The sequence below is a fragment of the Oncorhynchus keta genome, chromosome 7 (genome assembly GCF_023373465.1).
Source record: "Oncorhynchus keta strain PuntledgeMale-10-30-2019 chromosome 7, Oket_V2, whole genome shotgun sequence".
Classification (NCBI taxonomy): Eukaryota; Metazoa; Chordata; class Actinopteri; order Salmoniformes; family Salmonidae; genus Oncorhynchus; species Oncorhynchus keta.
Window position 1 is genome coordinate 22,684,131 of NC_068427.1, and position 18,260 is coordinate 22,702,390.

The 18,260-nt window shown below is 43.1% G+C and overlaps 1 protein-coding gene across 4 annotated transcripts in view; it reads right to left on the bottom strand.

Annotated features, from left to right (window-relative positions):
* Positions 1–16,738, bottom strand: part of LOC118386167 (target of Nesh-SH3-like) — a 41,026-nt gene extending 24,288 nt beyond the window's left edge. The window contains exons 1-6 of one of the 4 annotated variants that reach the window (XM_035773661.2): positions 16,096–16,738; positions 8,130–8,309; positions 7,412–7,480; positions 7,149–7,281; positions 6,178–6,359; positions 5,922–5,971 (exon numbers count right to left, since the gene is read on the bottom strand). In XM_035773661.2, coding sequence (XP_035629554.1) covers positions 5,922–5,971; positions 6,178–6,359; positions 7,149–7,281; positions 7,412–7,480; positions 8,130–8,309; positions 16,096–16,189 — 708 coding nt within the window. In that variant the 5' untranslated portion in view covers positions 16,190–16,738. The remainder of the gene's footprint in view (positions 1–5,921; positions 5,972–6,177; positions 6,360–7,148; positions 7,282–7,411; positions 7,481–8,129; positions 8,310–16,095) is intronic. The other 3 variants (XM_035773663.2, XM_035773662.2, XM_035773664.2) reach the window with 3 other exon arrangements.
* Between the last annotated feature and the right edge of the window lie 1,522 nt (positions 16,739–18,260).

An 18,260-nucleotide genomic window follows, 5' to 3' on the forward strand; every position in this document is an offset into this window, starting at 1 on the left:
TGTGGGGGAATGACAGGGAGGGGTGGAGAAAGAGAGATGTGGGGAATGACAGGGAGGGGGTTTAGAAAGAGAGATGTGGGGGAGTGACAGGGAGGGGGTTTAGAAAGAGAGATGTGGGGAATGACAGGGAGGGGGTGGAGAAAAAGAGATGATACTGTATTAGTCGTCACTGGCCTGTCTGTCAATGTAAATAAGTTCTTATTTAGTTCTTAATTGAATTGTCTGGATAAATACAGGTTAAATAAAATGAAAAAATGATACAACAATGATAGTATGAAGAGCTATCTACTTCACTAATTTAGTGAGTCAAAGAATCAATTCGCTCTCACTCTCTCTCACTCTCTCTCACCCCCTCTTACATAACCCCATGCCCTCTTCTCCATGTCTGATCTGTAAACTCTCCAGCGGGAAGATCCTTATTCCAACTTTCCCTCAGGAAGTGCCAGTGTTGCGGCTGATGCTGGCCAGCTGTGCAGCTTTACGAGAGTGGGGCCGGCGGCACGTGAGACGACAGAGACACACAGTCCAGTCACTTAGCACGGCCAGAAAGTTAAGGCTAACGGTTCTCTCCATATTTCCCTCCACTCTCTTCTCTCCTCTCTTTTCTGCTTCACCTCTTTCCAAAATCCAATATTTACTTTGCCCTCTTTTTCCTCCAGTTCTCCTCTCCTCTCCTCTCCTCTCCTCTCCTCTCCTCCTCCTCTCTCTCCTCTCCTCTCCTCTCCTCTTTAGTAATGCAGATATTAACTGGCTCCTCTCTCCTCTCCTCTCTTCTCCTCTCCTCTCCTCTCCTCTCCTCTTTAGTAATGCAGATATTAACTGGCTACGGTCCTCTTTACTGCTCTTGGCCAAATATGGCTAGCTGCTTGTTTAGCTATTTTCCAATAAGGAGTAGGATGGAAAGAATGTGCTGCTTGCAGCTCTTATATTACACCCTGTAGACTTACTAGAGCACATTACATACTAGATCACATTACATACTAGAGAACATTACATACTAGATCACATTACATACTAGAGAACATTACATACTAGATCACATTACATACTAGAGCACATTACATACTAGAGAACATTACATACTAGATCACATTACATACTAGAGCACATTACATACTAGAGAACATTACATACTAGATCACATTACATACTAGAGAACATTTCATACTAGAGAACATTACATACTAGATCACATTACATACTAGAGAACATTTCATACTAGATCACATTACATACTAGAGAACACTACATACTAGAGCATACTGCACACCATAGCACACTACAGAACAAAGTACACTACATACAGAGCACACCACAGTACATACTAGCGCACACTAGATCACGCTACATACTGGAGCACCCTACATACTAGCGCAACCTACATGCTAGAGCACACTACATATTTGGGCACACCGCATACTAGGGCACAAAACATAATCACTAGACCACAACACATAATAGAGCTCATTGCATACTAGAGCACACTACACACAAGAGCACATTACATACTAGAGCACACTACACACTAGAGCACATTACACACTAGAACACATTACACACTAGAGCACATTACATACTAGAGAACAGTGCAAACTAAACACTGCACACTAGAGCACACTACACACTAGAGGACATTACACACTAGAGCACATTACAAACTAGAGCACATTACATATTAGAGCACAGTACATACTAAAACCCTACACACTAGAGACATTTCACACCAGAGCACATTACAAACTAGATTACATTACATACTAGAGCACAGTACACACTAAACACTACATAATAGAGCATACTACACACTATTGCACACTAAATACTAGCGCACCCTACATACTAGAGCACCCTACACAGTAGAGCACACTACATAACAGCACATTACATACTAGAGCACACTACAGTACATACTAGATCAGAGCACACTAGATCACACTACATACTGGAGCACCCTACATTCTAGCGCACCATATATACTAGAGCACACTACATATTAGGGCACACTAAATACTAGACCACAACACATACTAGAGCTCATTGCATACTAGAGCTCATTGCATAATGGAGCACCCTACACACTAGAGCACATTACATACTAAAACACTACACACAAGAGTGCATCGCACACTAGAGCACATTACACACGAGAGCACATTACATACTAGAGCACAGTACATACTAGAGCACAGTACATACTAAAACACTACACACTAGAGCACATTACATACTAGCACACACTACATATTAGGGCACACTGCATACTAGGGCACACTACATAATCACTAGACCACAACACATACTCTAGCACACCACATACTAGAGCTCAATGCATACTAGAGCACATTACACACTACAGCACATTACGTACAAAAGCACACAACACACTAGAGCACATTACACACGAGAGCACATTACATACTAGAGTACAGTACATACTAAAACACTACACACTAGAGCACATTACATACTAGAGCACATTGCAAACTAGAGCACATTACACACGAGAGCACATTACATACTAGAGTACAGTACATACTAAAACACTACACACTAGAGCACATTACATACTAGAGCACATTGCAAACTAGAGCACATTACATACTAGAACACACTACATATTAGGGCACACTGCAAACTAGGGCGCACTACATAATCACTAGACCACAACACATATTGTAGCACACCAAAAACTAGAGGTCATTGAATACTAGAGCGCATTACACATTAGAGCACACAACACACTAGAGCACATTACACACCAGAGCACATTACATACCAGAGCACAGTACATACTAAAACCCTACACACTAGAACAAATTACATACCAGAGTAAATTACACACGAGAGCAAATTACACACTAGAGCACATTACATACTAGAGCACACCACACTAGAGCACATTACACACTAGAAAACATTACCCACTTGAGCACATTACATACTAGAGCACAGTACATACTAAAACAGTATAAACAGGAGCACACTACACACTAGAGCACATTACAAACTAGAGCACATTACATACTAGAGCACATTACATGCAAGAGCACATTACATATTAGAGCACACAACATATTAGGGCACACTGCATACTAGGGCACACTACACAATCACTAGACCACAACACATACTAGAGCACACCACATACTAGAGCTCATTGCATACTAGAGCACATTACATACTAGCGCACATTACATACTAAAACACTACACACTAGAGCACAGTACATACTGGAGCACACTGCACACTAGAGTGCATTACGTACCAGAGCACATTAACATATTAGAGCACAGTACATACTAGAGCACATTACACACTAGAGCACATGAAATACTAGAGTTCAGTACATACTAAAAAACTACACACTAGAGCACAGTACATACTAGAGCACATTACACACTAGAGCACATTACACACTAGAGCACATGACATACTAGAGCTCACTACACACTTCAGCACATTACATCCTGGAGCACATTACACACTAGAGCACATTACATACTAGAGCACACTAAACACTAGAGCACACTACACACTAGAGCACATTACACACTAGAGCACATTACACGCTAGAGCACAGTGCACACTGGAGCACATTTCACACTAGAGCACACTACACACGAGAGCACACTACACACTAGAGCACATTACATACTAGAGCACACTACACACTAGAGCACATTACACACTAGAGCACTGTACATACTAAAAAACGACATACTAGAGCTCATTACATACTAGAGCACATTAGAGCACACGACACACTAAAGCACAGTACACACTAGAACACATTACATACCTGAGCACACTACACACTAGAGCACACTACACACTAAAGCACAGTACACACTAGAGCACATTACACACGAGAGCACATTACATACTAGAGCACACTACACACTATAGCACTCTACGTATTAGAGCACACTACATACTAGAGCACACTGCATACTAGAAGACATTACAAGCGAGAGCACCTTACTTGAGCACATTGCATACTAGAGAACAGTACATACTAGAGCACATTACACACTAAAGCACACTACATACTACAACACTACACACTAGAGCACACTACACACCAGAGCACACTACATACTAGCACACATTACATATTTGAGCACACTACACATTAGTGCACACTACATACTGAAACACTACACACTAAAGCACATTACATATTTGAGCACACTACACACTAGAGCACACTACATACTGAAACACTACACACTAAAGCACATTACATATTTGAGCACACTACACACTAGTGCACACTACATACTGAAACACTACACACTAAAGCACATTACATATTTGAGCACACTACACACTAGAGCACACTACATACTGAAACACTACACACTAAAGCACTTTACATATTTGAGCACACTACACACTAGAGCACACTACACACTAAAACACTACACACTAGAGCACATTACATATTTGAGCACACTACACAAATTGCATACTGGAGCACACTACACACTAGAGCACACTACACACTAAAACACTACACACTAGAGCACATTACATATTTGAGCACACTGCACAAATTACACACTAGAGCACATGAAATACTAGAGTTCAGTACATACTAAAACACTACACACTAGAGCACAGTACATACTAGAGCACATTACACACTAGAGCACATTACACACTAGAGCACATGACATACTAGAGCTCACTACACACTTCAGCACATTACATCCTGGAGCACATTACACACTAGAGCACATTAAACACTAGAGCACATCACACACTAGAGCACATTACATAGTAGAGCACACTACACACTAGAGCACATTACACACTAGAGCACAGTGCACACTGGAGCATATTTCACACTAGAGCACACTACACACGAGAGCACACTACACACTAGAGCACATTACATACTAGAGCACACTACACACTAGAGCACATTACACACTAGAGCACAGTACATACTAAAAAACGACATACTAGAGCTCATTACATACTAGAGCATACTACACACTAGAGCATATTACATACTAGAGCACATTACATACTAGTGCACACTACACACTAGAGCATATTACATACTAGAGCACATTAGAGCACACGACACACTAAAGCACAGTACACACTAGAGCACATTACATACCTGAGCACACTACACACTAGAGCACACTACACACTAAAGCACATTACACACTAGAGCACATTACATACTAGAGCACAGTACATACTAAAACACTACATGCTAGAGCACATTACACACGAGAGAACATTACATACTAGAGCACACTACACACTATAGCACTCTACGTATTAGAGCACACTACATACTAGAGCACACTGCATACTAGAAGACATTACAAGCGAGAGCACCTTACTTGAGCACATTACACACTAAAGCACACTACATACTACAACACTACACACTAGAGCACACTACACACCAGAGCACACTACATACTAGCACACATTACATATTTGAGCACACTACACACTAGAGCACACTACATACTGAAACACTACACACTAAAGCACATTACATATTTGAGCACACTACACAAATTGCATACTGGAGCACACTACACACTAGAGCACACTACACACTAAAACACTACACACTAGAGCACATTACATTACACATTACATACATGGTCCTTCTGTAGCTCAGTTGGTAGAGCATGGCGCTTGTAACGCCAGGGTAGTGGGTTCGATCCCCGGGACCACCCATACGTAGAATGTATGCACACATGACTGTAAGTCGCTTTGGATAAAAGCGTCTGCTAAATGGCATATATTATTATTATTATTATTATACTAGAGTACACTACGCACTAGATCATACTAAAACACTACATACTAGAGCACACTACATAATGACTGGAGCACAGTACATAATCACTAGAGGGCAGTAAAAGAGCAATGTGTGCAGTACTTACCACAGGCTTCAGAGGTGTCCTTGGCTTGTAGGGTTTCTGCATGGCCTTCCCTGGAAAACACAACACAATACTCATGAATAACTGGAACTAATAGAATATATGTTACTAGTATTGGACCATAAGGAATATAAAGTAAATATAAAACATGTGATCTGTGTGAGATGCTGACAGAGTCAATGCTGCATCAATTTGGGGCATTTAAAGGGGGAATGATTTGAATTATGGAAGGAAAGAGGGGAAGGGTTTAGGTACGTACCGCTCATGTTGGTGTTGTGGATGACTGGCTTGCTCCATACTCCGCTGCGTTCCTTGTTGTTGGGTCGGACACCAAACTCATAGGCCGTGTTGGGCTTAAGGCTGTCAATGACCGTGTCGCTTGCTGGGCACGTCTGGTAGGTCCACTTCCGGTTCCTCTCACGGTAGCGCACCGTGTAGTTCCTGCGTCAACCCAGATAGAACACAACATTGTTCATTATCACACATTTTCATCAGCAGTATTAGAACATTGTGTATGCTGTAGTGACTAGTGTCAACAAACATAGAATGGAATAGAAATGTCAGAAATGGTGTGGTAACATGGATAGTAAAGCATTATGATGGCACAGTTTCCTAGGATTGATTTGTAAGTTAAAACAATGGCTTGTTATAAAACTGTGAGAGTCTGTCCACCATTTTGTGTCAGTGACTGCCATGAAAGCAAAGCTGTAAGTTCTGGTATCCTGGTTGAGAAGTGTTGTGCAAGCCAGGAGCACAGGGCAGTGGCAGCCATAACTGACATTAGAGAGTTTAAAAGCCAGCAGGGACTGGGAGCAGAGTAGGGTGAGGTCAAGCTTTCCAATGTCTTTTCCAGGGGAAGTTTAGAGAAGTAGAGAAGAATGTGTCAATGAGTTGATGTGTAGAATGAGGATCACTCCAACCACTACTAAACACCTGTGCCCTCGCCCACTACTGCCTTCCACCTCCACTCAGTAACCAGAAAGACTGGCAGAAGATGTGTTGCAGTTCGACCACATGTTTAAAGCTGTCTGTTGTATATAATATGAGGGTGAGTTTGAGTGAAATACAGCTTTGTTTTTCTCAAGCTGTGAAAATAATCTTACTTCTTACTATGGTGTCAGAGCATGACAAACTAGCACCGGAACCCCTGTAGGTAGGTTGGGATGTGGGCTGTGTACCTGTACTGGCTCACTCTGCTGAGCGTGCATGTGTGTGCATGCGCTAACTCACCCGTCCTCCAGGCAGTCGTTCATGATGTTTCCCTCGTAGGGCGTCTTGAGGAGGGTTCCCCAGGACAGCAGCACGGAGGTGGGGGTCATGGACCCAATCACCAGGTGGAGGGGCTTCTCCAGGTCCACGTTGCCTGTGGAGTCACAGGGGTCAGTTCAAAGGTCAACCTCGTCAGATTGAAAGGAATGGGCATAAATGAGAAAAGAGTCAATCATTTATCCCATTATTACTGGTAACACTTGGAGTTGGTGCATGTGTGGTACCTGTGCACTGTTTCTTCACATCATTGACTGGGATGGGCTGGACAGCGATCAGGTACTTGGGCTCGGCATCTGGAATAGAGTCAGGGAATAGCCTTGATCACAGAAGATTGTTCATTATTGTCTCTGAATTTGATCGTGTTTCAGGAGGCCCTCAATGGGGTTGAGTTTGGACGTTCTCAAATGTGACCTGACTGAACATTCCAGAAATGAATAGGGCAGGCTGTCTTTGACATTACACTGAGAGTGAGGTGTGTGTGTGTGTGCATCTACATGTGTGTAACACAGGAGGTTGCTGGCACCTTCATTTGAGAGGATGGGCTCGTGTTAATGGCTGGAGTGGAATAGGTGGAATGGTATCAAATACATCAAACACATGGCATTCCATTTGCTCTATTCCAGCCATTATTCCGAGCCGTCCTCCCCTCAGCAGCCTCCACTGGTGTGTAGGTGTGTGTGTGTTGGAGGGGTGTTGGAGTCTGCACAGATGTGTTCTCTGTCGGTGATGACATTAATCAAACCATGACTAAACCTTCAACATAACACACATACTGTCTGTGTGCGAGACCACTCTATAATTGCTGGCTCAAATCTGGCTGGCTCAAATCGTTGTATTCCTTCGGAAAACCTACATGGCATCATTCACATTTCGATTATAGTGTCAATGCTATGGGGAATGATCATGCAATCATACATAACACACAAAACACACACGACTCACCGATCTCTGTCTCGTAGGGCAGTCCGTTCTCTGGGAGTTGGATGAACTGTTTAGAGAACATGCTGCTGCCGTAGCCCAGGATGTAGCCCTCCAGCTTGGTGTCAGCGTTCGGACGTACAAACTTCATCACGATGGTGTCGCCTGTAGCGTTGATCCTCACCTTCATGTTCTGACGTCTCACTATGGGAGAGGAGAGTGTTCAGTAAGGTCGGAATGGAGGGCACACACACACATTGGGCACAATGAATGCCTTTCCTCTTTCTCTACACACACAGACAGAGGCTGCTTTGAATTGGAACAATAATAGTCTCAAGACTGGTTTTGTTTACATAGACAACGGAAACAAATCCATCAAATTGTATTAGTCACATGCGCCGTATACAACAGGTGTAGTAGACCTTACAGTGAAATGCTTACTTAAAGCCCCTAAGCAACAATGCAGTTAAAAAAATATGAATAAGAATAAGAAATAAAAGGAACAAGTACAGTGGTCCTTCTGTAGCTCAGTTGGTAGAGCATGGCGCTTGTAACGCCAGGGTAGTAGGTTCGATTCCCAGGACCACCCATACGTAGAATGTATGCACACATGACTGTAAGTCGCTTTGGATAAAAGCGTCTGCTAAATGGCATGTATTATTATATTATTACTTACAGAGCAGCAGTAAAATAACAATAGCGTGACTATAAACAGGGGGTACCGGTACAGAGTCAATGTGCGAGGGCACCAGTTAGTTGAGGTAATATGTACATGAGGACCACTGTCTTGGTGTGCTTGGATCATCTTAGTTGGTTGGTGATGTGGACAACAAGGAGCTTGGAGCTCTCAACCTGCTCCACTACAGCCCCGTTGGTGGGGGCGTGCTCGGTCCTCTTTATCCTGTAATCCACGATCATCATCTTTGTCTTGATCACATTGAGGGAGAAGTTGTTGTCCTGGCACCACATGGGCAGGTCTCTGACCTCTTCCCTATAGGCTGTCTCGTCATTGTTGGTGATCAGGCCCACCACTGTTGTGTCATCGGCAAACTTAATGACGGTGTTGATGGTAATGATGGAGTCGTGTCTGGCTGTGCAGTCATGAGTGAACAGGGAGTACAGGAGGGGACTGAGCATGCACTCCTGAGGGGCCTCTTTGTTGAGGATCAGCATGGAGGATGTGTTGTTACCTACCCTTAACACCTGGGACGGCCCGTCAGGAAGTCCAGAATCCAGTTGCAGAGGGAGGTGTTTAGTCCCAGGGTCCTTAGCTTAGTGATGAGCTTTGAGGGCACTATGGTGTTGAAAGCTGAGCTGTAGTAAATTAATTGCATTCTCACATAGGTGTTCCTTTTGTCCAGGTGGGAAAGGGCAGTGTGGAGTGCAATAGAGATTGCATCATCTGTGGATCTGTTAGGGTGGTATGCAAATTGGAGTGGGGGGTCTTGGGCTTCAGGGATAATAGTGTTGATGTGAGCCATGACCAGCCATTCAAAGCACTTCATGGCTACAGACTTGAGTACTATGGGTCAGTAGTCATTTATGCAGGTTACCTTAGTGTTCTTGGGCACAGGGACAATGGTGGTCTGCTTTAAGCAAGTTGGTATTACAGACTTGGACAGGGAGAGGTTGAAAATGTCAGTGAAGACACTTGCCAATTGGTCAGCTCATCCTTGCAGTACATGTCCTGGTAATTTGAATGTTGACCTGTTTAAATGTCTTACTCATATCGGCTGCGGAGAGCTTGAGAGTCGTCTCATGCATGTTTTGGTGTTATTTGCCTCAAAGAGATCATAGAAGTAGTTTAGCTCAAAGCTAATTAAGCTAATTAACAAACAGAGGGATTGTGTTTATAATACCGCCCTACACACACACACACACACACACACACACACACACACACACACACACACACACACACACACACACACACACACACACACACACACACACACACACACACACACACACACACACACACACACACACACACAGACAGTCTGCTGCCAAATATGTTGACATATCCTGTCAAAATCAACAGCGTTTGAACCCCCAAGACCACATGCCCTACCCAAGGAGCTCAGAGAAACAGGTTACACAGGGACAGAAACCATAGAGAGACATAGACCCAAACTGGACTACAGAGAAAAGTGCAGTGTAGAGGCAGAAAACTGGTTTCATTGGTGTTTACTGGTAGTGTAAACAGCAGGGTGAGAGACCTTTGGTCTGTGTTTGGTATGAGAGTTTAGGGAAGGATTTAAAGTGTCTGCCTCGTTAACACGTGAATATAAACACAAAAACAGAGAGAAGTAAAGCAAAGGTGTATGAGAGAGTGGCAAATACACAGTAAGTGGTCTGAGAGCAGAATTCTCAGACATTTTACCTCACTGTACAGCATGTGCATTCAGCGAACTGCAGTGAGATATCTAGGGGCAAACTAAAGAGTAAAATGCAAATTGTGGAACGTGCTTTTGAAAAATAAATGTGCACATACTGCCAGCGGACGCCAGAGACAAAGAGGTTGGGGAGAAATGAGGGGAAACCATGCTTTGATGAATAGCTTCAGTCTTTGCCAACTGTGTGTTCCCTATCAAGACTGCATTTGTTTTGTTTCTCCCTCTATATTTCTGATGAAACAATGGGGGATTGGCTCTAGCTCTGGATCCAATGAGAGGGCTTTCCAGTGTATGAAACATCAGGACATTTCTGGCTGCGTTTCTCCAACTCCAAAACAAGCAAACATTGGCTCAGTCCCCTAACAACCTGGTCCAAATCCCAACAGTTTGGCCGTTCTACAACAGGGACTTATCTGTATTTCCAGTCTAACATGACTGGAAGTTTATAAATAGACAGTATCATAACCCCAATCATCAATCTACATCAAAGGGAAACTGTTCACAACCAAGCCACCAGAATAGATAACAAGAAATTGGAATATTAGCCAACCATAACACAGATATCTAAGGGAAGAAGAGGATTTTGGTATCGTCTTGGATACGAGGCAGAGATGATTAGGAATGACAGATGAAATCTCAAACGACACAGAATGTTCAAACTGACCAAAGCTTTGTCACGGTTACAACTGACCTAGAGCTTGACGACCAAATTAAAATCCAGAACTACCTGATCATCACCTCCGGCATTGTGCACACACGCACACACGCACACACGCACCTAGGGCTGTACTGAGGGCAGAAGCCAGCACACCTCTAGTTAGCCTGTTATTTGTAAAGAATAAATACTTCCGCTAAATGCCATGTATCAACTGACTCTATGACCTTGCACTGATGAACCACAAAGACAAGGGATACCTCTGACAACCAAGGCCCATATTTAAATTACTAAGCATTTACACCGGGTGAGAAGTTTGCACCTATAGCAACAACATATTACTAACATGTGCTACCATAGTAATTAAATGTAAATGAAGATTTTTGTGCATATGTTGTGATAAGGACACAGGGTGTACAGTGTACTTCATGTTGTCTAGAACACACTATGTTCCAGATCACAGCAGCAATGCTGATTGTTTTATTATGCAATGGATAAATAAATGATAAGGCCTTTCATAAATGTCAACTGGATGTTATTAGAAGGTGATAACCAATGCACATTTTCCAAATAGCTGCAGGGTTTGTCTGAGTGGTTGCTAAGAGGGAGGATCAGTGAGATGTTTTGTTTTTATTGAGGAGAACTCTGCCCCTCACCATGTCATAAGGTTTCCTACAGCAGCTTTATCCATTATCACACTTCATGAAAATATCAGAGAAAAGCACCAGGCTGTACCTAAAGGGGCAATGTTTCGGTAAAAAGCTAAGGGATGGGAATGAAGAAATGCAACCATTCAAAATCATAGAGCTATGAATGCAAGGACTGACCATCCATAATATCAAAGGTTTGTTTGCATTTCTTTTGTATACAAACATTGGAGTAAATCAAGTTTACATCTTTGGTTCTGATGGGGTGCGACAGTCAAACTAAGCTCATGAAGCATTTATAAGGTAGATTCTTAAAGAATCTATGGGTATTTATCATTCATTTAAGCACGAACATGGATGTAGCAACTGCAGATTGGCCCCTTAAACTTCAACAATCCTAAACGGAAATCCTGCATTGCTCAAGAGATGCAAACTCAAACTCATACATGTGAATCACCACAAAAAGTGGACCAAAGGATCAGCCAAACTATGAAAACACAGCCAGCACACTTAAAAGATACAATAAATACTTCCTCTCTGATCCCACTATTCCTCTTGGGCTGGATTGCAGAAGCTCCCTTGGACAGGAGACACTGAGCGGAAACATTGACTGGAGGCGACTGGACTTCACGGCGGCCATCTTGGCTCATCCCTGGTGATGGATGGTCCTCTTGGAGAGGGAGGAGGTCATTAGGCCTGTCAGAGGGTGAGCTCAGTGCTCTCGCTGCTATGAAAATTCACCCACTCCGCGGGTGTTTGTGCGTGTGTGTGTGTGTGTGTGTGTGTGTGTGTGTGTGTGTGTGTGTGTGTGTGTGTGTGTGTGTGTGTGTGTGTGTGTGTGTGTGTGTGTGTGTGTGTGTGTGTGTGTGTGTGTGTGTGTGTGTGTGTGTGTGTGTGTGTAGCTTTGGAATCAGCATTGTCACATTGTTGATTTAAGTCTTGCTCTTTTGCACACCCAAACTAGATCCTCTTGGCAGCTTGTTTTCGGCCCTCCGTCTTTCAATTTCTCTTCTCTCGTGTCCTATCATTCCTCTATTCATTCCTCTCCTTGAAAGGACATTGATTAATATTATCCCACTGTATGCACATACAGTACATAAAACACACATTCACACACTGCTCGATAGGTTTTGTGTACGTGGGGCTTTGTGGCTCTAGTTGATTTTACGCAGCTCTGCAGGTGTTTAGTTCTTGTGTTTCCATCCTGGGAATGAGAAGGTGGAGAGGTACAAGGGGACTTGGCTTCCCACGGCCAGCAAAGACAAGTTTTACGACTCTTGGTAACAAGAGTCGGCTTCATTTAATTCAATGAAGTGTAAAAAATCTCTCTTGTCGATGCCAACTAGAAGAAAAAGTGTTTGGAATGGTTCTGTCTCCAAACAAAAAGAGTCAACTTTGAGAAAAACAGAAACAGCTTGAAGGTGTTAAGAAATGACAAGCAGACCTCACCTGTCACAAAATTCCAATGGGGGATGGGGGAGAGGGGATTTGATACGCTATAGTGGGATCCACACCACTACACCACACCCTCGGCCATGGGCCAGCCCAGCCATGCTCCGGGTTCTCAGGGGGAGCTTTACCTCACAACCCAGCTGGAGCAAGCTGTGCCTGGTCTAAGGCTCCCACGCTATCCCCTGCACTGGTCCCCCTGATCTCATACTATATCTCCCACATATGGTTCAACTACAGTTGTTTTCTTTTCTCTGGTAACAAAACTCAATTTCTCCCTTTCACCAACTCTCCCTCCCTTCATCTCTCCATTGTTCTCTAATCATCCCTCCATCTTTCTAAACCTCTCTCATCCATCCCTCCATCTCCCAGGCTGTTCGAGCACATACAACATGCACAAGGAAGTATAAAGCACATCAACAAACTGATCCAGAGTCGGTATTTGAGGTCACTTCAGCCAGAGATAACTTGACGTAACATATTCCAACTAGGGACAGGGAACACATGTCAAAATGAAGAGCCACACCCACCTCTGACAGACCTCCAAAGCAAACTCACGTTACACTCGTTCATCCAATCTCAATGTTATTGTCTGTAAGCCAACTTCAGCTAACAACACACTGTGGAACTGTCTGTAAGCCAATGTCACAGTTTTTCCACAGTGCTTGCCCTTCTAACCGACTCTCCTCTGTAGTCTCACTCACTTAAAATCAGCTTTATTAGTATCAAAGTTTTCAAAGTGCCCAACTTTAATTTACAGAAAACAGTGTGGCGGCACAGTGGAGACATGGGAAACGGGAGCCAGAATTAAACTAAAACACACTGCGTGTATATATATAGTGTGTGTGTGTGTGCACGTGTGTGTGCACGTGTGTGTGTGACCCTTGTGTATGCGGCAGAGCGGGTGTGGGTTAATGGGACAGCATGGCAGAGTTTCCCGTGACTGTTGTGAAAATCCTAACCAGAGTGATCCCTCAAAACAGGGCTGATTCCCATATTAAACAGATTCCATTTTATGGCCCAATTTAAAACATGTTTAAAAATAACTAACTGCTGAGACAGACAGACAGACAGACAGACAGACAGACAGACAGACAGACAGACAGACAGACAGACAGACAGACAGACAGACAGACAGACAGAGAAAGAGACCCACAAATAATTAGAAAACAAATCAAATGTAGCTAAACATATCTAATGGGTGAAATACCATAGTGTGCCATCACAGCAGCAAGATTTGCAACCAGTGAAGAACAAACACCATTGTATATACTACCCATATTCATGTTTATTTATTTTCCATTTTGTACTAACTATTTGCACATCATTACAACACTGTACAGCCATAATATGACATTTGAAATGCCTTTATTTCTTTTTAATGTCTACTGTTCTATCTATTTCACTTGAATTTAAAATAATTCAACTGCAATAAAAACACATTTTCTGTCTCAAATGTGAGACAAACACCTGGCACACTTCAGGACAAGCACATGGCACATTCTAACAAGGGCCAAACTACCAACAACCCTGACCTGTAACCTGGAAACACTTTCATTAGTGCAAACTGAACACTATTGGAGGCAGCAGAGAGGAAGAGGCAAAGCGAGAGGTTTCACTAACGTCAAAATCTGTCCAAAATAAGCCCAATGTATTTCTATGGGCTTTATATGCAGACCTAAGCTTGTCGGCTGCCTTTCTGCCTTTAGGACAACGACTACCATTGTTAGGACGGAGACATGAGCATCTCGACATTATATACTACATTATATACTACTCTGGCAGCATTAACCTCTCTCATCCTCGCCTGCCCACCTTGTTTCATAGAAATGGGACAAACTAACGTGGCTCATAAAAACAGCACAAGCACAATTTTAGACATGGTCTGTTGTGAAGTGGAACACCTTGCTCCAGGTCAACTAAAGACAGTGCATCCATTTTCAGCATGATGTACAGTAGACCTACAGTAGTGTCGTATATTTTACATTGTGGCACAATAGGACAAACTTTATGAGGAACTGGGGTGCATGCTTCCAGACATCAGAATCATTGTCCTTCCTGGCAATGTGTGACAAGGCAACGGCCACCTGTGGTTGTCACGGCAACATCTGCAGGACATACCATCCAACATATAATAACAATTGCGTACCATTCATCATGCTGCATAGTATGCAGAGTCCTATACCACAACCACATAGCATGAAAATGAAATCGTCACCTTGGTTAGGACCATGTAATGGAGCAAGCCGTTTCATAGCATTGGGCATAGTTTCAGCGGAAGGATTTTAATATCAGTCACATGCCAGTTTCAGATACAACACTGCAATAATGTCTAGCAATATTATCTGAACCCATAATCACTACAGGATTCATCGAAGCTGTCTACTACGATTTAACTGTGTCTGATTGTGATAAGATACCAGACACCAATACTGCATAGTTTGGTCCAACAATTCTTCATGAACCTGAGCAGTCACCATCATCAAATGCATTGCAATAATATAATGTGCATGGGTGTCCACACTTAATTCAACTGCATGTCCACATGCATTTCATTCACATTTCATTTATATAATCTGAGGCTAACTTTCTTTGCAAAACTCAATAGCCTATCATTTGCATGACAGAATTCCCATAACAACATATATTCATGTTATGTGATGTAAAGTCGACTCCTGATAAGTGCATATTGGATAACTGCAAGCTCTGCATTGGAGTTCTTCAGTTCTAATTCAAGTCTTTTTCAGTTTATACAAGCCAAGCAATTCCATTAACATTGCATTTCTTTGGAGTTGACTGTAAAGGTTTTACATGGCAATGATGGTGATACAGATGTCACTTACCTCTGCTTCTCCGAGCCGTGGACGAGCCGGCCAGCGCAATCCCAACGATGAAAAGGAGGAAGAGGAAGACGAGGAAGGTGTGTGAGAGCTGCATGGTGGTAGGTGATCTGCAGCGGTCTCAGGTACAAAGGACTGGCTGGTGGCTCTCACTAGATGCAGTTGACTGAAGACTTAATAATCTAAGTCCAGGACTAAGAGGAGGACTAAGGTCCACAGAGTAAATATCAACCAGCTCTGGACTAGTTCACAGACTGAGCCTTGTACATGACTAGAACAGTAGAACTAGAACATTAGAACTAGGATAGTAGAACGAGGATAGTAGAACTAGGATAGTAAAGTAATTATCCTAGTTCTGTGTGAGTTATGCTGACTCTGGTGGCTGGACTACTTCACTGAGCTGGTGGGTCTCAGGACTAGTGCAGCACACTGGACAGACTCTGGCTGAGGCTGAAGGGCTTGATGCTCTGGGGCTCTGTGCTGTGCTCTGGGATGCAGGGAGACCAGCCTGTAGCATCTATACCTACAGAGGGAGGGGACAGACGGAGGCGGACACACCCCCTTTCTCTTTCACTTGGCGTCACACCCACTCTCGCTCTCTCTTCATTCTCTCTGGCCCTTTCTTTTCTCTCTTTCGTGTTCTCTCTCTCTCTCTCATCCCCCCTTTTCATTCTTTCTCTTTTTCCATTCGTTTTTTCTGCAATGGCAGTCTTTTCCATCCCTAAGGCCCTTGCTGATTTTTCATTGTACTTATTCTCTCTTTTCTTTCTTTCTTTCTTTCTTTCTTTCTTTCTTTCTTTCTTTCTCTCTTTCTCTCTTTCTGTCTTCCTTTTTCCTCCCTTTCATTTCCCTCACTCTACCACTCATTACTGCTCTCTTCATTTAGCCCAAAGTTGTAAGGTGCTTAAAGGTGATGTAAGAGTCTCTTGCAAAAATGGAGGTATGAGGAAAATTAGAAAAGAGGTGTGTCCCACAAGTCCAATATTAAAGAGTATTCTGCTCTCGTCCCTCTCTCACACAATCTCCATTCATTTCTACTGTACCAATCCCCAAAACACGTCACAAACACGTGCATCTTTGGCGACTACATCCAACACGTGTGGTAACACGCCTACTATGATCACGCCCCCAAACATGGCATTTTGGCAACATGTACAGTAATCCATCACAAACACGTGCTGGTATACAGTAGTAGGGCAGCATCATAAAAACGCCATTCAACTGCAGACTCATCCATCAATGTTTACAACCATTGGGCACAGTGTGTGTGCGTGCGTGTGTGCGTGCATGCACATGTGTGTGTGAGTGTACGCATGTGACTAAATGTGTGCCTGGGTGGTTATGTCTGGGTCCAGACTGTCAGCAGTCAGTCATCCTGCACAGTTCTGCCAGAACCAGGCCGCTGGAATGCGAAGTGTGTTCATGAATGTGTGTATGTGTGTGTTTCTAGGAGCTCTGGCCCTCTGGCACTGAGGTTCCATCCCACATGCCGTCACACGAGACAGGAACGAGGCCTCGGCCAGAGGGGGCAGGGCTATTCAAACAGGAAGTCCCTACACACCGTCATATTCGAGTTCACAGGCTTCATTCACCAATATCCATTATGACAGATATGTGTTATGGTTAGACAGTCTACTTGCCTTTAAATATTATAATTCAGGGGTTATAAACAAGAAAAACACCTAGATTCAGAAGAAAATCTGAAAAAGAATGTCTGGTTCATTTCCTTTAGACATCAAAGACTATGGATTTAGTCAGATCACAAAATGGCTGTAGTTATAAAAATGTAGATTCAAATGTAATAATATTTTTGGATCATACTGACCTAATTTCTTTGTCTTTGTCCTGTATAATAAACCAGCCATAGACAGGTGTGTCAGGGTTCATCTGAGGGCTGAATGTTCCACTACCTGCCGCCTCCTTACACCTTTTCCCACCTCCTCACTTTTTCTACCTTTTCCTCCTTCCACCATTTTCAACCTCCCACCTTTTTCCATCTCCTTCCACCTTTTCCTCCTTCTTCTACCTCTTTTTCCACCTTTTTCATAATTGTTCACCTTTTCCTTATTTTTCTACATTTTCCCAAATTCTTCCACCTCTTTCCACCTTCTCTCACATTTTTTCTCTCACTTCCACCTCCTTTCACCTTTTTCCTCCTTTCCCAACCT